Raw genomic sequence first — 25,471 nt, 5'->3', positions numbered from 1 at the left:
GGCGCAGGAACGGCCGACTTCCCTGGAGAAGGGAGTGAGCAGGCGCGGAGAGGCGGATGTGCAGGATTCGAGAGGGGCGGGGCGGTGCGGAGGAGCGAGCGAGCGAGGGAGGGAGGCCCAGCTTATGGGGCAGCGGCCGGCGCCGAGGCTCGGAGGGTGGGCGGGCGAGTCGAGGAATGCTGTGGGTCTGAGGGGTGGGGGGCGTGTAGAAGGGGGTATCCCCCCTCCCACTGCACCCAGGGATATCTTAATATAATCAGTGGCGTAGCGTGGGTTGTCAGCACCCGGGGCAAGGCAAGTAATTTGCACCCCCTAACCCGTGGATTTGCGCCCCCAAACCCTAACCCCCAGATGTTGCGCCCGGCACCCCTTGCACACCCCACGCTACGCCACTGATTATAATGCGCCCTGGGGAGCCTTCCGGATGGAAAGGCATCAACAAAGCAGGTTTTAAGAAGGCGACTTTTTCCAACAGGTGTGGAGGGAAGCCGCGGGGGGGGGGGGAATAAAACAACAGAGGAGGCTGAGCCACTGGTCAGAGTTCAAGCGATTCTGGTCCACGCTGAGGCTTTTTTGGTTGGCTTCGGCAGTGGTGTGATGGTAGAGAAGACCCCAAGCCCACCTGTTTATGCTCCAGCATCATGTTCTCACACTGGCCCATCATCAGTGGCCCATGGGAAGGACGCAAACAGAGCATGACATGTTCCCTGCCCAGTTGCCATTCCCACAAAGGCTGGGGACATAGTAAAAAGGGACCCCTGACCATTTGGTCCAGTCGTGGCTGACTCAGGGGTTGCGGAGCTCATCTTGCTTTATTGGCCAAGGGAGCCGGCGTAAAGCTTCCAGGTTATGTGGCCAGCATGACTAAGCCGCTTCTGGCGAACCAGAGCAGTACCTATTTATCTACTTGCACTTTGATGTGCTTTCGAAGTGCTAGGTTGGCAGGAGCAGGGACAGAGCAATGGGAGCTCACCCCGTCGCGGGGATTCGAACCACTGCCCTTCTGATCAGCAAGTCCTAGGTTCTGTGGTTTAACCCACAGCGCCACCCGCATCCCTGGCTGGGGACATACCATACATTTAAAGCACATCCACTGCCGGCTGCAAAGAGAACTGCAGTTTACCCCCTTCAGAGCTACTATTCCCAGCACCCTTAAACAAGGGCTCCCAGGATCTGCGTTGTGGGTGGGTGTGCTTTAAATGGAATGTGCACCAGCCAAATCCATATAACAACAAATAACACTATCACAGTAAGCATTTTTTGACTAATGATGGCGGTGCCAAGCCAGGTTTTTTCTCAGCCCTGCTCCCACTTTGCATGCACTGAAGAGGACTGGAGGACTGAGATGGTTGCTTGCTATTTTTTGTCATTTTAGTGGGTCATAATAAATAATTGCTTTTGATGGCAGTTGAACCCTTAGCCAAGTATGTTAATCTAATCAACCACTTACAGGCTGGTTAGCTTAAAGACTGTTCCATACAAACTAGTAGAAAGCATTGTTAAAGACAAAGTTGCCATGCATATAGAAGAACAAGTCTTGCTGAAGGAGAATCAGCATGGCTTCCGAAAGGGTAAATCCTATTACACTATTTGAGTGCCAACAAGCTCCTTGGGGAGTAAGGGCAGTATATTAATAGAATAAATAAATAAAATAGATGTGGAGATCCAACCAACAATGCTGAGAGTAAGAGAAAAGATGACAGAGGTGTATAAGATTATGTATGGTGTGGGGAAAAATAGAGAGGGAAAGCTTTTCTACTGCTCTCATACAATTAGAATCAAGGTCCATCCAATGAAGTGGAATGTTTGAAAATTCAGGACAGAAAAAAGAAACAACTTATTTGCACAGTACATACAGTGGTACCTCGGGTTACAGACTCCGCTAACCCAGAAATATTACCTCAGGTTAAGAACTTTGCTTCAGGATGAGAACAGAAATCGTGCTCTGGCGACGCGGCGGCAGCAGGAGGCCCCATTAGCTAAAGTGGTGCTTCAGGTTAAGAACAGTTTCGGGTTAAGTACGGACCTCTGGGACGAATTAAGTACTTAACCTGAGGTACCACTATACTCAACTATAAAATTTGCTCCCATAAGATTTAGTGACAGCCAGCAACTTGGATGGCTTTAAATGAGGTTTGGCCAAATTTGGGGACAGGGCTATCAACTGTTACCAACCATTGTGGCAGTGTTTGACCTCTGTTGTTGGCGACAGTATGCCTCTTGTGCTACTTACAGGCTTCCCCTAGACATCAGGCTGGCCACTGTTAGAATGAAATGTCGAACTATTTTTGTTTAGGCAAGCCTATCCAGATGCATAGGTGTTGAAATGTTTTAATATCTTATGCTGTAAAGTTTTATTCTTTGGATTGGCAAATAGCAATCCTGGAGATGACATCATTGTCCCTGCCATGAAATAAGTGCCAGTGCCTTGTTGGCACCTGCTCCTGCTCCACTACACCACTGTTTTTGTAGGAACAGACAAAACATGGCAAACCCTCCGGTAGTGAGTAGGCTTGATCTAGGTCCAACCTAGTGAAGTCGGCATGTGCATTGTCTCAGTACAGTATATCTTTTTCTAACAGAACTGAGTTGTGATACTTGGATTTTATGTTGCTGCTCTGTGGATAAGGACACCAAATGTGTCTGGGAAGCTCTTGATGTCTGGAAGATGTTACCCAGACTGAACATGAACTGAACAGGAGAAAAATAGCCACTTATGCTAAGCAGGTGAATTTCTATAATGAAAGCTGGAAGTGCCTTATTTTCAATTTTTTGCTGCTGGCATAGGCTTCTTGCAGCTTGATGATCAAGGGCTTGCAGCTTAATGATCTTCTACCCATCTTTAACAGCAATGCTTTTTTAAACCTTGAAGTTCTTATGCACAGCTATTAAACGTACAGGAAGACTGGTCCTGCATTTCCCTATTTTTTCCTCTGTCTTTTATACAGTTCCACACAATTCTTCATATATGTGTCTTTGCAGAGCACTTTTGGGTGCAGTTTCTAGAGCTCTCTGGTCACAGAACTGTTCTTTCCATTTTTCTCTTGACACTTTTGAATTATTTTATTATTTATTAATTTGCATACTGCCCATAAATCTCAGGACAGTTCACAAGATAAAACTTATGTGCATCTCTCATTTTTCTTCTGTCATGGCAACAGGGAATGTAATCTGAAATTTTCTGTAGAATTTGGAATTTTGTGGCATTTCTATTTCACTATGTATTTCATTCAGTTCAATTGATACCCCACCCTTCCTCCCTAATGAGCCCAGGGATTGTAACACTCAAATAATGTTATTGAGAAAGTACTTGCCCTTTCAGGAACTCTGTGAATTTTTCTCTAGAGATTTATTCTATCCCCCCCCCCATTCCCTTTTCCTCATTTAGTTTAAGCAGGCACTGTCCTCATTTTTAGTTTGTGCAAGTTCTTCTCGGTCTTCAAATTCTGGAGTCCTTTAAAATATGCTTTTCCAATGGCAAATTCACCACCACTGCTCATAATCAATGCCCACATTATTAAAACCCACTAAGTATGCACACCACAATTGTTCCTTGAGGCTTTGGGTGTCATGATGGGAAAGGGTTTGGCTGCCCTGATTTCAGACTGACCTGCAAAACCCCAGGCACCGCCTCCATGGCTGCTTGAAAACTAACTCAACTTCTGCCTTCATAATACCTGCTGTCAAAGGTTCAGTTTTAAGCTCGTCCCCAAGAATGACAGAGAACACAGGACTGTTTAACTAACATTATGTATTACACTGCTCTATAAGAATAAGAATAATAAACTGGTACTCACTATGAAGTTGTTACAGTAAGCGACACACTTCTAACATTTTGGGGACCCTTTATTATCCCCAGAAAAAAGCACTGTTTTAGCTTCAAGATCACCTCAAATGTGTTCTTTATTGACTTCTTGATATGCCCAATATATGTACCATTTTTCAGACATGCATTCTGATTTTAATCAGCCTCTGCCAGAAATTCCTTCTTAATCAGAACTGAGGAGCCTGTGGCCTCCCATAGGTTTAATTCCAACTTCCATAAACCCTGGCCAGCATGGTGAGTAGTCAGGAATTATGCAAGTCCAGCATTCTTAGGAGGGCCTCAGCCTCCCCATTCAGGTTCTAGATACTAAAACATGGTTGTTAGCTGTACAAACTGCTCATACCCCCCGTTCACCCAATGGCACCTCCAGCACTGCAGCTTCAGTGGTACAAACATCCTGTAGCCCCAGTATATCTGATTTTGGGGCCACAATGGTATCTGTAGTCACTCAAATGGCTGTTTATGATGCCTTCTTTGGCACTGGTCTCATAACTACCAAACCACCTCACACTGGTTAGCATGTCACTTTAGTAATGTCCTAGATATCAACCCTGGGCATGAAGAGGATAAATTTTCAAGACATCTGATGATGTGGACTCCAGTTCACAAAAGCTTTTGTCATAATACATCTTTAAAGTGCCCCAAGAGAGTTTCGCTTTCAGCTATTATCCAAAAGCCTAAAACTGGGCTCAAGCTTTATAAAAACAAATGAGTTAATGCATGTAATTTCTGCTCCTTCCTACAGTGTAGAAAAGTCCAACAAAATCACCAACTGAAATTGGTGAGAAACCATACCACACCAAAGAGAAAAAATCAACTGGGTGAGAAGGGGGGGGCTGGTTGCAAGGGGGGGGATTCTTTGGCCAGTTTTGCTAATTGAGTTTTTAAAAGAAAGAATACTGGTCTTTTTACATTCCTGAGATTAAAATCCAATATAAAAGGCATGCTTATTTTGAAAAGTGATTATATGGTTGAGTGGTTTATTCTAGATTTAATAAATTGTTCTCAGCCAGGCTGAAAATCTTGTTCGTTAAGCTGCATTCCTTACATACCATATTAAAAGTGAAATGCATAATGAACTGTACACCTTGAGAATGTTCTCCTCTTTTGAATCCTTGTTCAAATGACTTATGTTCAGAGATGTGGAAGCGTTTATGTCTCATGTCCTCTCATTTTTATTGCTCGTTTTACAAAATGAACAAGCTCTCCCCTCACTTTCAAGATTCTGGATTCATTCACCAGCCCCTTTGCTCACAATGCTAACGCTGCCCGGGATCTCATTTGTACAAATTTCAATCTTCCTTCCTTCACTCAGCTCCTTTTGTTAGTTGTCTTGGTCATCCATGCATTTTTTTAATTTTTATTTTTTTTACTTTAGTCTTACCTGCTCCCCGGTTCCCATCTGGTATCTCCAATTTCTATCCGTGTTATCTGCTATCATCACCTTCCTGCTCTCCTTTCTCTTGTGCCTGATCTCCTGCTCCTTCACTGAGAAAGCAGTTGCTTTTCTTTCTCCTTCCCTTCCTTTAGCATCTTGCTCTCATTGAAATCTGACATTCCCCTCTGATGGCACTGCTGCCATTTGCCAGTCTTTTTCTCCCACACATCTCAGGCCAACACCCAGAGTAGTATACTTGGTCTTCTTGTTAAAACCTGCCAGACAGTTCTAATCTCTGAAGGTTTTCTCAGAAGCTGTTCCCTTCTATCTCTCCATTTGCTTTGTTGTTTCTAATTCCCATCCCACTCCTTTAAATGCAAAGTCAGATCTTGATATTTTTTTTTCTTGCTTTTGACATTTCCAATCCTGCTGACTTTCTTACCCAATATTCTCACCTCCAGTTCTGGACCATCTCCTCCCTCTGCCACCCTTTCCTCTTACCCTCTTCCAACTTAACACACTCTGTATATTTCCTTCTTTCACCAGAACGTAATTTATTTCAACATTTCAGTTATGGATTAATTTTATACCCACTTCTTCAGTGTTGCTACAGCCATGGCAGTGCACACTGACTCAGTCCTTCTTGTAACCCGAGGTCTATTTTGCTTCTCAAAAGCATTGTTCCACCCCACCTCATCTTACTTGCCATTACCACCTTAATTTCACTACCTTATACCTATTAACAAATAAAAACTTTGAACAACTCAGTGCTTCTCATCAGCATTAATCCTCCTACGCCACTGAAGTTTCTTCTGCTCCCCAGCTCAGGATTCAGTGTGCATTAGTGAACTGTGGAAACCATTCTGGCATTGGCAATCTTCTAAATTTTTTGCCACGGAATGGTTTTAATAGCACTCTGTCGGCCTGTAGCTATCAGGCTACAATATATGCAGATGCAGTCTCCTCAAAAAACCTTGCACATCATAATTACACACAAGCACACACACACATCTATTTAACTTCCCCAATAACATGTTCATACTACATGTCCTAGTTCTCTTCAAATTCCGTTGCAATCCACCTAGACCCTGAACACCTTCTAGCCAACAACTTTTTAAATTGTAAGGTAAAGGTACCCCTGCCCGTATGGGCCAGTCGTGTCCGACTCTAGGGTTGTGCGACCATCTCACTTAAGAGGCCGGGGGCCAGCGCTGTCCGGAGACACTTCCGGGTCACGTGGCCAGTGTGACGAAGCTGCTCTGGCGAGCCAGCACAGCACACGGAAACGCCGTTTACCTTCCTGCTATAAAGCAGTACCTATTTATCTACTTGCACTTAGGGGTGCTTTCGAACTGCTAGGTGGGCAGGAGCTGGGACCAAAAGACGGGAGCTCACCGCGCCGCGGGGATTTGAACCGCCGACCATATGATCGGCAAGTCCTAGGCGCTGAGGTTTTACCCACAGCGCCACCCGCGTCTTTTAAATTGTAACATCTAGTATAGTTTAGCTTCCACAAAATATTATCTATGATTGGCTAATACAAAAATTAAAAATTCAGGTCTTAAAATAGTTTATGCTTTTATATGTCCATTTTAGACTTCAGTTTTGGTGGGTTTTACTGACAAAAGCCTGATAATTCTACAAGCACTTCATTCTTTCCCGGTGCACATCCATTTAGTACCTTCCCTTCTGCAGCAATAGCACTGTCATTCCAACCTTCTTCTGCTAATTATAACTAGGATGCTTCCACCGTTTTACAGCTATCTTCCAGTGTTTTATTACATTTTTGTAAGAAATGTATTTTATTAAAATATTACTTTATAGGTGAAAACCAGTATGCATGTTTTATAAATATAAATGACATTCGGTCAGGCTATTTGGTCAGGCTAATCATCACCTGCACCGCTTCACTTTAGGATGGAACACGACATAAAGGTATTTCCCCCAGTGCTCCAAGTTCCAAGACTTTGTTGCTATGAAGTTACAGTGCTCCCTTGCTTCATGTTACTAAGTCCACTTTTCCAAGTGCCACGCTGAATGCAGCTGCTCAAGTATCTCAAGCACAAAGTGACTGGTGTCCTTGACGTTACTTCTGATATGCGATTCCCCACTTGTATGCAGTTCAAGCCCTGGTGGTTGGAATAGCTGGCACCTTTATTTACTGTTCTTAGAAGGCTACCAGTTTAAACATAGGATAGAGAGCCTTGTGGATTTCTTTAAGAGGCCCAATACCATTTCTCCATAATAGCTCAAGCATTAGTATGCCAGTTTTGGGCCCTTTTAAAAACCATGGGAGCAAACCAATAAACCTTTCAGGAAGAAAAATACTGCAGCAAACACTAAAAAGACAATGGAACACCCTTTTGCAAGCTTTTCTAAACCCCGGACACAGATTCCTTCCCCCTTTTTTGTTTGAAAGGAAAAAGGCAAACTGTCCCCAAACATCATGCAATCTTCTCCACAATTCATTTTACATTAGGACAGTTCATGCTGTCAGTGCACTTGCCTTCAAGTTCTCTGATGATCTTAGACAAGCCACAATCTCTCACTTTACTGAAAACATGTTAATAAAGTTTAAATACCAGCTTAACATTCAACTGGCTAAATATGTTCCTGTTCTGAATGTGAAGTCTGGTTTCAAATAAATGTCAATGTGACATCTTCAAATCTCACTGCTTTCGTCTGTTTGCTGCTGCTACAAAGACAAAAAAAAACCCCAAAGCAAACTGAAATAAGAAACAGTACTACTGTACTAAGTCTACACACTGGCTGTGTTCACAAATCATGCTAAATCATGCTTTAGTGAAATAAGCATGGAGTAGGAAGAAGCCACAGCAAGCCTTGGGCTCACACACTCCCCCATCTCTTTCTTCCTTCTGCGTGGCTAGGTTCACAACTTTGGCAAAGCTTACTTTCAGTTTCCTCGAACCCCAGCATGTCATGCTACCTAGACCACAAATGATGGTTAGTTTGAACAAGCTACCTTAATAACCCACAGTTCTAAGTTGGCTTGTTCAAAAACTGACCATATGCAGCAGGAATAAATAATAATGCATGACCAGCACAACACAATAAGCAGTTGTTTAGGGAAACTGAAAGATTTGTGGAGTGAGGAGGCAATGATGAAAAGGAGAACATGTGAACAAGGCTCAATGCGACACTATCCTGTCCCTTTGCATCTCAAAAAAACGTGATGTATCATTATGTGTGAATGCAAATGTTTTTAGCTATCACCCAACTGCTTCCTAATTTCAAAAGAAACTGAAAGCAACACAAGCATGTAATTCAGTTTAGAGCAAACCAATGATCTTGAATGAAGTCCTCCTCTTTCCATTAAGAATCAAGAGTGCAGCATCTATATTTAAACAAATTTTATTAACATCGTCAAGCAGTGATTAACATTCACATCTATTGTCACATCATACAAATGTAAATACAAAATTACTACATTACAATATATATTCTCTGCATGATCCAAAATATTTGGTGGCCCCAAAAAACTCTTTAGAATTCAGCAGCTTATCAAAAATCAAAACCATATTCTATTTAGAATGAAGTTGTGTTAGCAGAGGCAGACAGGAAAAATCAACTCAATACAGCTTTAGAGGTTGTGGAAGGATATGTTTGAAGGGAATATTCTAACATACAGAAAACACATTCAATTTAAAGCTTTCAAGCATAACTCATACAACCTAAGTTGTCAGCAGAAAGATCTGGCTACTTCAACTATTGTTAGTACATCCAACTCTTTAACAATTAATTTTAGGACAGGTAGGAGTTAACTGAGAGAACTTTTGATTATGGTTTTTTTTCCAGAGGGGGGGGGCATGGAGAAGATAGAGTGCCCTTAAGTTTTGGAAAGAGTGCCCTCAAAAATTAGCCAAGGATTTGTAGCTTTCTTGCACATCCAAGAGACCTCCATTCTTAAATGAACTGACATGTAAAGGTGTGGCATGCGTGGCAGGTAACATACCGTGAGTCCTGAAACAGATTTGCAAAGTAACGGTTTTGTGTAAGAAGTGCATTTGTCCAGCAAAACTAAACTAAACTAAACTAACCATTAGTTTCCCTGTCATGCACACACAGATCTAAGTATCTTTTCGTTTATTCTCTTAGTGAATAAAAGCTGCAATGTATGCCCTTATTAAAGTTTTATTCAGGACAGTCCAACCCTCATTTGCTCTGACAAGTAGAAAGAGCAAAACTGGGCTATGGACATAGTTCTGAAATGAAGAGTTATCTGAAACTGAGTGCAGTGTTGAGTAGAACTGTATTAATATGTAAAGATTATTTATATTTTCATTTCAACATTAAAGTATCCCAGACAGCCAAATGCTTACACAGTACATAATAAACTCATATGCAAACAGCAACATTATCTTACAAGATTACTGCTTGGTATTCAGTAGCTCACAACAGCAGTCTGATCTCTGCTGAAGTTAACTGCTTAGTACTGCATTAAGAAGTGTTATTCTTTTGACTCTATATACTACGCTAAAAAGATCTAGGCATCTACACAAGAAAAATATATCAGAAGGATTTATGCCAAGTTATAATTAATTTTAAAAATCAGGAACTTAACCTTTGCACTGCACAATATGAAGCACACTTTATGCTGATTTTTAGGTGCTATTCTGCGCAGGTGCATTCTTCTCTTAAGAAGAATGTTACAAATCTCCGTTAATACATTCAATATGAATAAAATAGGTGACTTATATTGAAGCACAGTCATTGCTGTTCCACAGTAAGTTAATTTAGATACGAGAGTTTAAGACATTAGGCAGTTCCTATATGAAAGACAAACTGGAACACTTAAGACACATTAGAAGCCTCTAGTTGAACAAAATGGGTAGAAGAGTATTTTACCTGAGATAAAACTAGTATGAATATTTCTTATCCAAACAGCAACATAAGTTTCAGCTTTGGAAATCCTCTTACAAGTAGTATAAATCTAAATTACACAATATTTATGTAGCTTAAGTAATTCATGCTAATGCTAAATAAAAATTCAGAATTATCACAGTGTGTATCAATAGTGTTTGTTACAAAACTAAAATTACTTTATGTTTCTTTTAAAAAAATCCCATTGGCTATGTATTTGAAAACATTATTCTATGCATGTTGCCATGACTGCACCCTTTTATGGCTGCTATCCTCAGCATACTTACCTGGAAGCAAGTCCCATTTAAAGGAATAGAATTTGCTTCACTGTAAACATGCCGAAGCATCAGGGTGCAACAGATAGGATCTACATCTTATAACTGATGTCTACACACCAATTTAGAAAACAAATCAAGCTTAAAAAAACTTACAAAATGTATCCATTCCCCTTAGATTTAAAGAAATGAAATGAACATTAAGATACTTCTTTCCCTTAATAGTTAAAGTGTACCACTAGAAAACCCTATAATATTAGACAAGTTTAACTGCAAAAGAGATGCATTTAAAATGTTTTAAAATACACTTTCTGTTACCAACTTAGGTTGATCAGCAGCTTTATTCACTGTTAGAATCCTTCAAAGCAAGGGGGCCTTAGACATGAAAACAAAGGCATATATAAAAACAGTAAACACTGACCTCCTGAGGTTCCTACAACAAAAATATTCAAGTAGAAAATCTACATCACTTAGCAGCGGCTATTTCTGTAGTTTCGCACACTAAGCACTTTATTCACTGTGTAAGGAGCAGATTTAGTAAGCCGTGCTTGTAGCATGCCAAGAGGCAGAGAACACTGGAATGTAACAAAGACAAACTCACAAGTCTACCAGTATCAACATTCAGTCAACATTCAAATAACTGTCAAGACTACATGAAAAGATGCTTTATATATCCCATGATGCAATATAGTTGAATTACAATTGTTAGTGTTGTATCAGAGCTCTCCTCATCTCAAATTCTAACCCAAGTGGTTTCTGCAAATATGCTATACTTTACTCAGAATGAATATGTTTTGGTTTGCTATGAACTTAATAACAATAATTATCATTTTAACCACAATATTGCTTTCTTGTTTGTTACTTTTCTGCCTGATCAACTAAGTCACAGTAGAACAGTCACTTCCTTCTACATTAACCCATGTAATAAAATTATATATATATATATGTATATATATTTATGTAAGTGGCTACTTAACAGTTCAACTTCACAAGGGTAAAACAAATAAGTTTTGTTTTAGAGAATTCCATATAGAAATTTTGGGCTAATGCTGTCTTCAGAAAGATTAATGCAAACCCTTGTCTAAGGCAAGTTTCACCCTAAATAAATTTTCAGATTTCCTTTCTTAGGAATTGATGATTGGAAAAGCTACAACTACAGTTTTCATCCAAAAGAAAAGTTGTAGCTACTGACACAGCAAGTTAATTTTAAAGTAGATCACCACATGCAGCTTTATTCCAGTAGATTTCAAGACCTAGTAGCATTAATTCCATTCTTCATAGGCTTTCATATAGGACATGTATTAAAAAGGTCATTTTCAAGCATGTTTAATCCACTCAAATTTGTAAAGAGAAAAAAAAGAGGAATGTGTAAGATTTATGCATGCTACCATGCATCAAACAAAAATTTGAAGCCAGATTTCTTTAATTCACTCACACAAGATTGAACGTCAGTGCAATGGCTAAATCATCCAACAACCTTTATAAGAACCAAATCATGCAAAGTCAGACCCTGCAAAAACAGTTTTCCAGTAGTTGTTTTTGCAATGCAAAGATGAGAAGCAAAAATGTAAGGCGGCTGTTATGGCTTTTTTTCTTTTTCTTTTTTGCACAGATTAATTTTGCAGCACTTAAGGGAAAATGGAAACGTGTGGCTTTTGCCTCTGACCAGCAGAGTTATTGTCTCTCCATTTTTCCTTTATCATCATGGGATATTCTTTATGCAATCTAAATTAATCACAACTTCCATTTTTTTTTAATAGTAACAGAAGATCAAGTGTACCAGTTAGGTTTTCACATTCACAGTACGTAAGAAAATACACATGGAAAGAAAAGTAAAGGGTTAACTTAACAAGGATTTATTCACAGGAATACAAGTGAGTAGAGGGGGTGGGGAAACAGAAAAGCTAAAAACAAATGAAATGAAGAGGATCCAAACCAACTTTCACTCTGTAGCTTTTAACTTGCACCATTGTGTCCTCTCTAGGATACAAAGGGCCACCAACATGCGCCAATACAGTGTAGATACCCTGCTTTACATCCACCAAATTATGCATCTCTTAAGATCATACTTTGCGGAGGAGAAAATTATAGAAAGGTAATACGTTGGGTGGGAATAAACACTGAAATGTAGCAATCATGTTATCAGTTTTCTACCATTGTCTTTACGTGCCAACTAACATTTATGTAGCCTTTAAACAGGTCTTACCATGTTAAGTCTTTTTTAGGTTTGATAAAAATCACTAGTATAACCATGCAGAAAGCACATTACACTGACAGCACAGAGGCAATACTTTGCACAGCTATATCAGCTTTCCACATTGTGCAGGTTACACAATACAATATCAATCTTAATCCTAACAGATCCTAAAAAGATATTTTGAGGCCTAATTGTCACTACAGTATTTTATACCTATATTCCTAAGAAAAAATAAAATCCACAGAATCATAAAGGAATTTTAAACGCAGGGCTATACTGAATTGGTAAACTGCAACACAAAACTGGCGCAACATAAGTAAATGTATACCACTCTCACCCTTTGATGCAAGCATGCTACTTTCCCACTAAAAATACGCTTGACCACTATGATCCAAAATGCATGCCTGAACCTTAAACGGCACATTAAGAATTATGCCTTACTCTAGAAATTAAATCTAATGAAGTACAACCATCAAATCATATCCACTACCCTTTGAAGTTTCAATGTTTTTTTTTAAAAAAGGTTCACCTTTCTTCTCTAATGCCCCTCCCCCCACCCAAAAAACTGAAAAGGAGTGACTCATTTGGCATCTTGCAGGTTGCTTCATTTTGTTCAAGTTAACCTTTATTACTTTATTATGGGGTTATTTAAATTTGTACGCTGCAAGTGCCTGCTCCTAATACAGGCAGCAAGCTTTATTTTAACTGTACTAACTTCATTTGTTTAGTTCTTCATTAACATGCAACACCTAGGAATCCCATCAAGATGAAACAATGCAGAAACCCCTTATTACGACACACCTTTTGCTCTCTGCAATCGCTACCCTTCGGTTTCCTTTATCGTGTCCACACAGTGTATTTCCTCTTTACATATCTCTATGGTTCAAATTTATAGTTTTCATTTTGGTACAGTTCCCCATAATATTGCAGAATGTGCTGTTGTAAATATATATTTATATATATATATTGAGCTTCTTCACATCCAGTGCAGAGTTGTAACAGGAGACAGACTTCCACCCACAAAAGCTCCAGATGTTAAAACATTTCCCAACATCGGCTTAATACAGTGACGGCAACACCTCCCTCCCGCCCCTCCCAGTAGGCTTGGGATTGTACTGTATTCCCTACTGGTTTACCCTTCCCCCCAGTAAAGGGTAACATTTTTTTCCCTGGGTGTCGAGGCTCCCTCCCAGTCTTCCAGACTGAAGGACCTGAAAGAAGCAAGCAAGTCACAGATTTAGTGTTCGGAAAGCAAGTGTTTTAAAATAATGTTATCACCAAATACACCACGATCTGAATACATAGTCAAAAATGCAAAGTGATTAAGTTAAAAACATAAGAAGCTGCCTTATGCAGAGACAAACCTTCAGGGTCTATCCAACTCAGTACTGCCTACACCAACTGACAGCCATTCACAAGCGTTTCAGCCAAGGGCCATTCCCAAACATCTGGAGATGCTGAGGATTGAATTTGGGACCTTCTGCATACACTAAGCCAGCCTTCCTCAACCTTGGCCCTCCAGATGTTTTGAGACTACAATTCCCATAATCCCTGACCACTGGTCCTGCTAGCTAGGGATCATGGGAGTTGTAGGCCAAAACATCCGGAGGGCCAAGGTTGAGGAAGCCTGCACTAAGCTATGGCCCTTCCCCAATGTGAACCTCCAAGAGAAAGTCACAGCAGTACTAATATATTTAGAGTGATGTTCCATTTCCTTGCCTTCAACTTTCTTTTTATTAGCAAAAGACAAGCAGTTTTCGCAGGTGGTACTCTCCTCTTTCTACTCCAAAGCCAGCTGAATTAACGAAAGAAATCTCAGCAGAGAAACCATGCCGAGGCTGGATGGCCATCCACCATGAATGCTGTAGTTGAGATTCCTATATTGAAGGAAGCTGGACTAGATGACCCTCAGGGGGGGATACCTTCCAACTCTATGGTTCTATGCTCCTGAAGTAGATTCTTCTACATACTTTAAATCATTCTGGGTTAAAAACATCACCTATGATGTTTTACTGAAAGCTCATACCATTGTGATGTTTATCCCAGACAAGCAACTGACAAAACTTCTAGCAGGATAGTTATAAAGCTATATGCAGAACTACTAGAATTAAGGTATCAGATATATTTCCCTCTATTTCAGCCCCTGCCAACAGACAGGGGGCAAATTCCATGCGATACGGACAAACGGTCACCCTGCTATCAATGATTGTATGTGAAGATGCCATAAATTTATTTCCTTGCTTGCGGCAAACAACCCTTCCTCACTTGGCAACAGTCCCTGTCCTTCCTGCAAAAGCCTTGATCTCCACCCCAATTTCTCCAAGGAGTAAATGAGGGGTGTGGCTTCTCTTCCATGAAGTGGGACTTTGCAGGAAGAATCAGTAACCCTTCAGAAGAGACCATGGAAGAGGACAAGTAATGACCATTAATGGTTGGCAGTTTCATCTCTGCAACTCTTACACTTTATAAATGAAGGCTGCTTTGTACCCACACATAAGGTAATTTTAAAAAATGTGAAGTCAACGAAAAAAGCTTGCAGAAGAGAAGCTAGCTATAGGCTTAGTTGAATAAAGAGAATGCTACTGCAGCAGTTTATGGCCTTTGGCATGTTTCCATGAGAAGGAATTAACCGGGGAACCTCCAACCCACAAGCCAGATTTGGCCTACCAGTCTTCCGCATTTGACCCATGAGGCTATTTTGGTCAAGCCATGCTCACCTACCCTGCATCTGACATCAATGTGGAGCAGGCAAGGGTGGGGGCTCGGCCAAAAGGGGCTTTGCAGGCATGGTGATCGGCAGTGCCTGCAAAGCCCCTTGCACACCTTCCGAAGTGCTCACCAACCGGCTGGTTCTTGGGAGCTTCTGAAACTTTGTATAAAAGAAGATTGTACACCTGTGCATCAGCTGAGAACTTGGGGTAGCCAATCTTGTTTGCTATAGGTGCTGAAGGGACCTGCACCTGCTCCATTTGGCTGCACTTGGAAGTGCTGACTTTGGGACTTCAAAGCACCAAATCATTTGCAATGCTAGGTGATGTGTCCAATTTGACCTGCAAGTAGTAGTGATTGGTGGGGCAGTACAGCAATTCTCACTTGCCTTCACCAGCCATCGCTGCCAATTACAGAGAGAGGCAAGGTGCAGGTGACTCATTGAGGCAGTAGGGTTGTCAAGATTAGCTGCCCTGTTGTGACCACACTATGCTGAGCTCCCCACCTCTCCCTCTCAGAAACTGACAGCAACACTTGGGTGTTTGGAAGGCAGATGAGCAACGCCATTCTGATAAGTGGGGCCAAAAAGGTTCCCAGCCCTGGAGTAAATAAACAAACAAAATCTACTAAATGAGCCTCCTCCATCAGCTGTTGCTAAATAGGGGAAGAGTTGTGGTTATTTGAGGGAGGTTAAAACTTCAGCTTATCCACCAGTCGACATACACAATACAGAACAGTTCATGCACTGGAAAAAGGGAGGAGCTTTGAAAGTCAACCCAGCTTACCCCTCATTATGGTACTGCAGCTTGAATACTTTAGGTTAAACTCCATAGTAAGCTGCAAGGCGTTCTTTTAAGGGAACAGGAAACTGGTCAGAGAAACGCCTCCAATTTTCATCTCCAACTTGATTTTTAAATCCATGAAGGATCTAAAGGGGAGCAGAAAGTTAAATGTTTTCTTCAAAGAGCAACTGAATTAAAAGCCTTAGAAGAGTGACCATCTGATAACAGAAAAACTAGATGCACATTAATAATGGTTACAGTGTTTGCAAAAAGTCACATACTAGATCCAAAACTTGTTTTTTAAAAAATGAGTTCTATTTGTGCCACAAATTTATGTGATTTACTATCTTCCTTCCATCAAAAAGCCCTAGATTCTAGGCATATATTCATCTCTTCTTGCACACACATTCCATTCTTCAGCTGTTTTACTTAGAAAAGATCAAGGGGGGGGGTAGCGATGCAACTGTGTGCATTAACAATTCTTAGTTTCTGGAAGGAGTTATCAGGCTGTTGGACATCATAATGAGTTCACCACTAACTATGAATGCTCAGATAGAAATACTGTAGAGCAATTTTTCAGAACACCAGAGTAGGCTACCTTCTTTTTGTGCCACTTTAAGTACACTCTAACTTCACATGTTCTAATAATACTGCCCCATGAAACCAAAAATGTGAAATAACTCATTACCTTACAGAACATGTCTCGAAGATCATCTTTTGGGCTAATCCATGATGCAACAGCATCACAAAAAAATATAAAGTCCTGCAAATGTTTTCAAAATGTGCAAATTAGAGATGAGTACTTATAAATGGACAGATTCTGCACAGAAATATCAATGTAATTAAATTCTAGGGACCTATCGGCACTATACATTTAAAGTGCTATTATACCATTTAAATCGCCCTGGCTTCCCTCCCACAGAATCCTGGGAACTGCAGTTTGTGAAGAGTGCTGAGAACTACAATTCCCAGTTTCCTCAGAAATTCCCTGTTTAACCACTCAGAGAATTTTAACTCTGTGAGGGGACCAGGAGCCTCCTTACAACTCTCAGAACCCGTAACAAACTAGTTTTGATGATTATTTGGAGGAAGTCATGACTTTAAAGTGGTATGATACTGCTTTAAAAGTATAGTGCAGATGAGGCCTAGATCCACATTTTATAGTTTCTCCATCAAACATTTTATTATATACAATAAAAATTCTGAAGCCTTTTGCACCTATGTCAAATTCCTTCTCCTGTATACTTTTTATAGGGAACAGCAGCAATGATTTCAATAACAAATCTGTGATCTGCATAAGCATTCAAATGGGTGGCTGGGCTCCAGACAGGAACTCCAAGAACTTCATGTGAATTGTGAAACACATGCAGGGGCTTGGGTCAGGAGAATGGAGTTAGTTAAGAAGGTTAAAATGATCAACTGTGAGAAATGTGCAGGGTTCCTCTTTGTAGCACTTGGTCTGGAAGCAAGACCCACTGATGGTAAAAGAATAGGTAAGCAATAAATGTTTTTAGAACTGAACTTAGCATCTAGTTTGACCCCACTGGAGGAGGAAGCAGGAGTTTCACAATTTGAACTTCCACTGTTTCCACCACTTCTTAAAAAGCAGCTGTTGTGGGGGTGGGGGGGATATTTTGACCTCCCAAAAAAGGTTTCCTGAAGTTCTACCTTCTGCATCAAATTTATTCCTATTAGAAGCTGGTCTGAAGAATGCAAAACATAAGATTTTAAATACTACAACCCCAGCTTTCTTGAGTTTTACTCATCATTCTAAAGAGAAAACAACACATCATCATATCACTAAATCACACTAACATTTTGAAGTGCCCATTTTCAATTCTGGTATTTGAAATAGTATATACTCAGACCAAGCCATTAACAATATATTTTGCAGTGACCAATCCACAGTGAAACAGACCAACACTTGATGTTATTTGAAGCCAACTGGGACGAACATGTATGTATGTATGTGGCAACAAAGTGATAGAAATAAAGGTGCTGACAGTCACACTATCTAGTTCTTGCTTACAGGTATTCTAGTCTGCCAGGTATTCTAGTCTGCCAATAATCTAAGAACTGTTATTCAAAAAGGGATTTGAATACATGTCGGCCAAACAATACCTCAATAAAATAAAGACAGAGCAGAATTCCAGAAATTAATTTTTGCAAAACATTTATGCAGAGCCAAGAATACTATCTGCTTATCTAGGATATGACATAATTTTCAACTGAATGGAGATCTTATCCACTCTATGAAAGTACTTTGGGCAGTTTCTTATTTTTCCAAAATACAGCAATCTCAAAAGTGGCTACCATGAGTAACGGAATTAAGAGGGGGAGCTTCCTGAGGCATTTTGGAGAATCATTATTGGTTTGATCCAACACTACGTGAGTGCAGTTCTGCTCATGCGATAGGACCACCACTTTGCCTCCTTCAAAATTTGTTCTGGATAGTCTCCCAGTCCTTAAAACAGATTTTGGGTGTGTGCAAGTTACTGCAGTGGGGAGGAAAGGAAGGTGAAGTCCCACTGTGGAAGGAGAAGCCCCTTCAGCTTGTGTGTGAACACCATTGGTTTCATCGCATATGCAGAGTTTAAATCTGGTATCTAAATAAGATGATGTAACATGGGGCAGAGGATCAAATTTTTGACCACACGTCTGGCTTAAAAGGTCCTACCAATCTCTGATCCTCACTTTTTAATGTCTCCCAGCATTGTTGCTACAGTACTTTGGGCAGTATGTGTCTTGATTTTTTCCTTGAAAAACACACCACCACCTCAATTCTTATCTGCAGCCAATGGGGCAATGTGTTCATCTAAGCCAATCAAGACCAAGACAAGACTTACTTGGACTACTCCACTTGGATTGACAGTGATCATGGTACAAATTCCACGGAATGCTGAATCTTTTTCTTCATTATCCCTTATGTTTCTGAGAGAGGTGCACCTATTAAAACAAAGAACAAAGGGTTAGATTAATCTCTGCATCCAACTTTAGCTGGTATTGTATTTGATGGAATAAGTGTCCCAATGAAGCTTAAGGACTATGCAGCACATGTCAGGTTTCTTACTTTGTACCCCTACTTTGTACACTTTCAACCTGATTTGAAACCCATAGAATTTTATAGATGCCAGATCAGCCAATTTCAAATTCTTTCTTGTAGTGCACAAGTGACCTATATTCCATTAAATACCTCTATCTATTTTCTGCATTGTATCATTATTAGCTTTCATTGCTAATAGCAGCATATACTGCCACAGTATGAAGTCTATCAAATACCAGGAACAGAACATCTCTCACTTGTTTACAGCAGCAAGCAAGCTATTTTGGTACAAGTTTATAAACATATATTTCAGACAGCAAGTCAAATCGCAAATGAGTTTGAAGTAATGTAATGCGATGTTTTAACGTTTTATGCTATTCGCATGCACATAATCATACTGGTGGATTTTAAAAAATGCTTTTAATAATCAAGCTTTAACACATCAAGCATGTGACAATCTTATCCCATGCATTAATTAGTTGTTAGCCACAACATGAAATATATACATGACGGTACTGCTAAAAAAACTCACAAACCTGATAGGACAAGATTAGTCACATGGTTGGCAATGATTAAGAATAGTGATTTTTGTAACCAACTGAAAAGTATATCTAGAAGTGAGATAGAGAGAGGAAAGAAAGAAAGGAAGAAAGAAAGAAAGAAGAAAGTGAAGAAAAAATGAATAAAAAAAAGATTGAATAATACACACCAGGGTCTTATAAACTGCTGTAGCATGGGGGCCACCTCTTGAGGACAAACGTAACCAAGACGACCAATTGTTATTGCTAAGGTAACGCAATCACGGTTATACACCACCAAACGCCAACCAAGACATGAGCAAATGAGGGGGGAAGGAGAAAAATAAAGAAAAAACAACAAATAACTCAGAAACAGAAACCAACAGAACCTGTGTATGATAATAACATAAGATTTCACCAGTGCTGTTCATTACCACCCCTAAAAATAAGGGGTAGCAAATGTGGCATACTATTTGGAGGAGGGGGAAAGGAATTAAGCGAATGAGAGAACACCAAAAGCACAAATTAAAATCCAAATGCTCAGTCTAAATAATATGGTTCAAACCGTGACAACGCTATTTAATCAGAAGGTATTTTGAGTCACCTTTAGTAACAAGTCACTGTTATTCATTACACTGAGTTGCTAGCCCATCTCTCAGGGTTAAAAACCCACAGCTACTTGGCTTCCTTGAAAGAATACTATTTATAATTAAAATTTAAATGGCAGGTCTTAATTTTAAAATCAAAGTAACACAAACTTTTGAAATTTATGATTTTCCGGGTGGTGGGGGTGGGGGGAGAAACAGAATTCTATTCATAACGCTCAAAGAATTCTTTTAAAGATAAAAGCTAAATTCAGCAGGAATCAGGGGTTGTATCTGTATTAGCTTTTCATTACAAGATAAGGCAGCTTTTAATTTTATTATCTAACGATTCAACAATTGCCAGAATTAATCTCTGGGGTCAAAGATCCTGCATAAATATGAAGGGATCTGTTCAGCGTGAACTGATCTGTCAGGCACCTGGCCGTTCATGTGAAGAGGCTGCTTGGACGGTGACCCTGTGTGGCTTTAATGGTGTTCTCTCAACTCGCAGAGTAATTCTTCAGAAAAGGGAGAGTGTGGGTATGTTTAAGGATTATTTGAAGCAAACTACATGAATACTAAAATCCAGCAGATTCATATGAAGCAGAGAAGCCTATGCTTAAAAGACATTGTGCAACACTCCAGAACAGGCATTTGTGAACAATCTCATGAACACATGCAATAAAGCAGATGATGCTCTTTTCACTATGAGATTTGGTGTAGGATATACCAATACTATAAAATGGAATCACAATTAATACGGCTAAAAGAAAATTTTTGGCTTTGTTTTCCAATTATTTATTGTGCTAGACATGAATCAGCCTCTAATATTAACAATTCCTATCCTACCATTAACTAGGGATGTTATAGTAGTGGATTTCCTGTGTCAGCAAGGGACTGACCTACATGACCTTTGAGATCACTTCCAATGCTATGAGCTACAAGGTTTTCTGTATGATTTTGCCGCAACACTCATTCAATTCCCATTAGAATTATATTCCCATTATTTAGAGAATAATGGAAATGATGTACTGGTTGAGAATACAGAGTGGAATTTATTTTTGTTCATTTCTTAAGCAGCCATTCAACATAAGAAGTCAATTAGGAAAAGCACTATAATGTTAAAAGGTGCTAGTTTTGGTAGATCGATGGTAGATCTGCATTGAGATTTCAAGAATGACAACATCCTACAGTATAGACCAGAATATCCCACAACAAACCTAAAGTACAACACATTCAACATTTATCTGTAGTATCAGCCTTTTGGGTATTTACAACTAATATTTAGAAGTTATGGTGAGGGATCAAATGTCTCTTAACTTCTGCACTGTGTAAAAAGCAAGCACTACAGGTAATGTACCAATGACCATAAAGAAAATGTATAGGTGTCACTCCCAGTTACTGCCAGGAGACTTCTTTGATCTAAAAGAGTTGTTCCACAAGACACATCATGTGTTTGCAAACGTACTGTGAATAGTGCAATACATAATGTGCCAAATTACCATGTAGCTTATCTTCCAGTTTAACATAAAATATACAGTTACAGTCTTTGCACTCATTGCTAGATATTTAACAAACATGCACAGAATATAACCTGACTCCCACCCACAGCCGTGAAGGCAATGGCCAAGTTATCAATGTCTAGACTGAAATTCTGGTAACCATTCATTTTCACTTCAGACTGTAACTATAAATCTGCATTCATAGGCTTAGTATCACTGGTATCAGATTACAGTGCAGACAGAGATAGTCAGAGATGACAATTACCATTTTTCAGAAAATGAAAAGCTCTTTTAAAAAAGAAAAAAAGAAACACACACAGAACATGCTTTCTACTAGCACAGAACAAGCCTCAAACTCAATTTTAAAGGGTCTTTTAATCTTCAACCAATCTGCAATTTCTAAGGTCTCCATTTAAGAGCATGCTATATTTAATAAACTATGTAACAAGTTAGCAAGATATAGATAATATATGATAGTCAGCTACTCTTTTTTAATAGCAGTTTGCTTGCATCCTCTTGCCAGCTATAGTTAGAAGGCTTCTGTAAATTAGCTATGTGCACAGAACACACATACAATTTATTAAAAAAAGGATGTCAAATTCTATGCTACGTTTAAGTCCTTAATCAATAGCATCTGCTAATTGAAAATTAAATCTGTTTAATTTGACACTTAATTACAAGGCTGAGGTTTGCAACACCATCCAAACTGAGTTGCTTTTGCTTTAAAACTGATGCAGTTTGCCTACGACTCTCTGAATAGTCTGGCTTACAAACAGACACCTGCATAACTTCATTCACTGCAAAGAGTTCAGTTGTAGGGTACCTGTGTTTTCTAACAAAGTCTTTGGTGTGTTGGGTCTGTTAATGATTTCTACAAGCTGGTGCAAGACCATAGGAATATAAGGCTGCATCTCTATACCTAGAAAGAAAGAAAAAACACATAAAACAGTTCGTTAAAAACCTGAACATATGCTTTCATAACAGGTACATAAGTGCAACTGAACACCAGAATTTACAGCTGGTAAAAAATTTAATCTATACCATGCAAAATCCAAACTATAACTTTAAAGAAGCAAACCTTACCCATCTGGATAGAAATTTCTCCAATTGCCCACGTGGCATTGTTACAGACAGAAATGAACTCTGGGTTAAGGTTGGTTCCTAAAATTGGCATGAAGTCAGCTGAAAAGAACACAAGCCACACTGTTAAAACTCTCCCACAACTTCACACAAATGTTCAGTTTCCTGTAACTTCAGCAGAAAACCCATGTGAAGGACAATCACTTTTTCTTAGCCAGAAACTCTTCCTAGGCATAAGAAACTCCTGGTACAGCCCAATAAGGTTAAATTCAATTCCACTGCAAGCAAGGGACCTCAGCTACCAATTTGTGTGGGATGCAGATATAACCACAAGTGTTCAATGAAACAAAAAAAGCAGCTTTAGACATTTCCAACATTTTGAACAGGATCTTCTGCTATAAAGTAAGCATGTGTTTACTAGGCACTGCCTAGCCAGAAACAAGGTCCTGGAGGAAAAGTTCTACATCAAACTTAGATGGCAATAATATATTCTCTTTTGTACCATAAACCTGTTAGGAAAAAAACAAAACTTTCAAAATTTCCCTTTACACATAGAAAGAGCATTTCTAGTCACAATGATGCCATGCATGGACAAGACTCCATATTTGAAGAATTTGCCTTGCTAAGTCACATACCAATGCATGGCTTCACATGTTGAAAACATGCCTTTGTCAGATCGCCCAGCAAGGCAAAAGAACTCTGTCGTACCTCGGGCATTTTATCCTAAAAGAGAGAAACAGAAGTAAGTTTGTGTTTTTAAGCATTCTATTTCAAAAGTGAGGCAGGAGAAGGGGATTATTTGCCTCACCTGCATGCACTGGTACATGAGTGTCAGGATATTGCTCCGAGCCACTAGCTGTTCAATGTTGCCACCGAGTCCTTCAGCTAAACCACTAAGTAAATCAAGAGCCACAATCATGAAGTCGTTATCTGGAGCTTCGTACTGGTCTGGCTGAGCATTGTGCAACTATAATAAAAACACACAGTTGGACACTGCTTAAAAGGCTTAATTACGTGACATACAATGAACCATTTTTGCTATTAACATTATTTTCAGTTGGTGAAATAATATTACAAATCTCTCCAGAAAACAAGCTTCACTTAAAAGGCAACTGAAGATAATTCTCCCCATCCTCTAAAGGCCAACAACAGAAAAATACCATGGCTTGTGCAAGAGTCTTCTGTACCAGATTTACACAGCGCTGGTACACAGGTTCACAGTATGGAAGGAAGCCAGATTGCAAGGCAGTGGCAACCGAAGATAGGCACTGAAATGTGGAAGAAAAAGTAGTGAGTATCAGGGATATTCAACTGATATGAGCTTTCAATTGCGGGCATGCATGTTTGCTACAAACAATTTCTTTTAGAAAGGCCAACTTTTTGAAGTACATGAACTGCAGGATTAAGGAACTTCATAACAGTGTGGCCAGAGTTCTAGCTTTGGCCATGCCAAGACCCATGGAATTACCAACATCATTAATTCCTACAGCTCAACCCTATGTGTCCTTCCCTCAAAATATACCCTAATGAGCTCAATGCATTCTGATACACATATAGTCAATAATCCCACCAAGTCGGAATGGGGTTTATTCCTAAATAAAGGGTGTAGAATTGTAAATAGGCATAGAATTAATCTCCCAGGAGAAGCTTCCCTTGCGTGTGTGTATCAAGGAAAACTGCAAAACTATTAGTGAGCAGCTGGAGGAGGAGAGGACAGAGGGTGAAGAAAGAGCAGTGAGTGGAGGAGAGCCCTTTCCCCCTCTTCTGGACTCCCTGCAAAACTCAACAAACCTGCTCTATCTGGAACTGGGTGTGGAGAGTGCAGCTGAATAGAACACAGCTGTGGGGGAGCTTGAGGGAGTAGCACCCACCTTGGGCCTGCCCCTAAAAAACAAGTCTAGAGTGAGAGACTAGAGTGATGTCTGCTGTTTCCAGGAGCTCTTTCCATTGTGAGACTTTTGCGGGTGAGCTGAGAGTTTGCTTGGACCCTCGGCAGGAACCCAGAGGCTGAGAGCGCCAGAAGGAAAATGAGTGTGTGTGTGTGAAACATTTTTATATATAACTGTGTATTTTTGTAATATTTTGTTTAAGTTGTCTGTTGCTTCTTTTTTGTACTCTGCTTAAGAGATATTTTAATATATTAAGCATTAAAGAAATTAAATAATCAATCAATTACCTCTAATAAAGGGAAAAGATCTTTATCTTCATCCTTCAACATGTTCCATTTCTGGATTAATGGAGGCATAAGCATCTGAATATATTCCTAAAGACAATGAAATAAAATGACACATTTAAGTAAGCCATTGTAAATTCCATTAAATCCAACGTTGTTTCCACTTCAAACATGTGACACCATTTTTCAAAAAATCCAGTAGTATCAAAATTATGGAGAAATAATCTCCAAATGTTTACCTTACCAACTGACAACCACAAACTCCCAAAAAGGAGTGTCATACATGGTCTGGAGACTCCCAGATTCAAATCTCACTCCATAAGAAAGATCACTGGGTAATCACTAGCTCTCAGTCTAACCTACATGACAGGAATGTTGCAAGGAGAAAGTGCACAAGTTCCAGCTTGTCAATATCTTCCATAATTTGTTGTGCCCAGAACTGGACACAGTACTCCAGGTATTGTCTGAGCAAGGCGAAATGTCGTCTATTACGGTCCCCAGATTCATTTCACGTGGTAATCCA

General features: G+C 39.8%; 1 protein-coding gene across 2 annotated transcripts in view; it reads right to left on the bottom strand.

Annotated features, from left to right (window-relative positions):
• Positions 1–12,193: 12,193 nt before the first annotated feature.
• The window catches only part of TNPO1 (transportin 1), a 32,847-nt gene continuing 19,569 nt past the window's right edge, over positions 12,194–25,471 (bottom strand). The window contains exons 15-25 of one of the 2 annotated variants that reach the window (XM_081929356.1): positions 24,952–25,038; positions 23,936–24,043; positions 23,584–23,742; positions 23,411–23,498; positions 22,779–22,877; positions 22,519–22,614; positions 19,801–19,876; positions 18,895–18,994; positions 16,737–16,811; positions 16,052–16,194; positions 12,194–13,768 (exon numbers count right to left, since the gene is read on the bottom strand). In XM_081929356.1, the coding sequence (XP_081785482.1) occupies positions 16,087–16,194; positions 16,737–16,811; positions 18,895–18,994; positions 19,801–19,876; positions 22,519–22,614; positions 22,779–22,877; positions 23,411–23,498; positions 23,584–23,742; positions 23,936–24,043; positions 24,952–25,038 (996 nt within the window). In that variant the 3' untranslated portion in view covers positions 12,194–13,768; positions 16,052–16,086. Of the gene's footprint in view, positions 13,769–16,051; positions 16,195–16,736; positions 16,812–18,894; positions 18,995–19,800; positions 19,877–22,518; positions 22,615–22,778; positions 22,878–23,410; positions 23,499–23,583; positions 23,743–23,935; positions 24,044–24,951; positions 25,039–25,471 lie in introns of those variants that run through there. The other variant, XR_014172656.1, reaches the window with a different exon arrangement.

This window comes from Podarcis melisellensis (genome assembly GCF_964234715.1).
Source record: "Podarcis melisellensis genome assembly, chromosome: 11".
Taxonomy (NCBI): Eukaryota; Metazoa; Chordata; class Lepidosauria; order Squamata; family Lacertidae; genus Podarcis; species Podarcis melisellensis.
The sequence above is the reverse complement of the archived record's forward strand: the minus strand, read 5'-3'. Positions and strand labels throughout refer to the sequence as shown.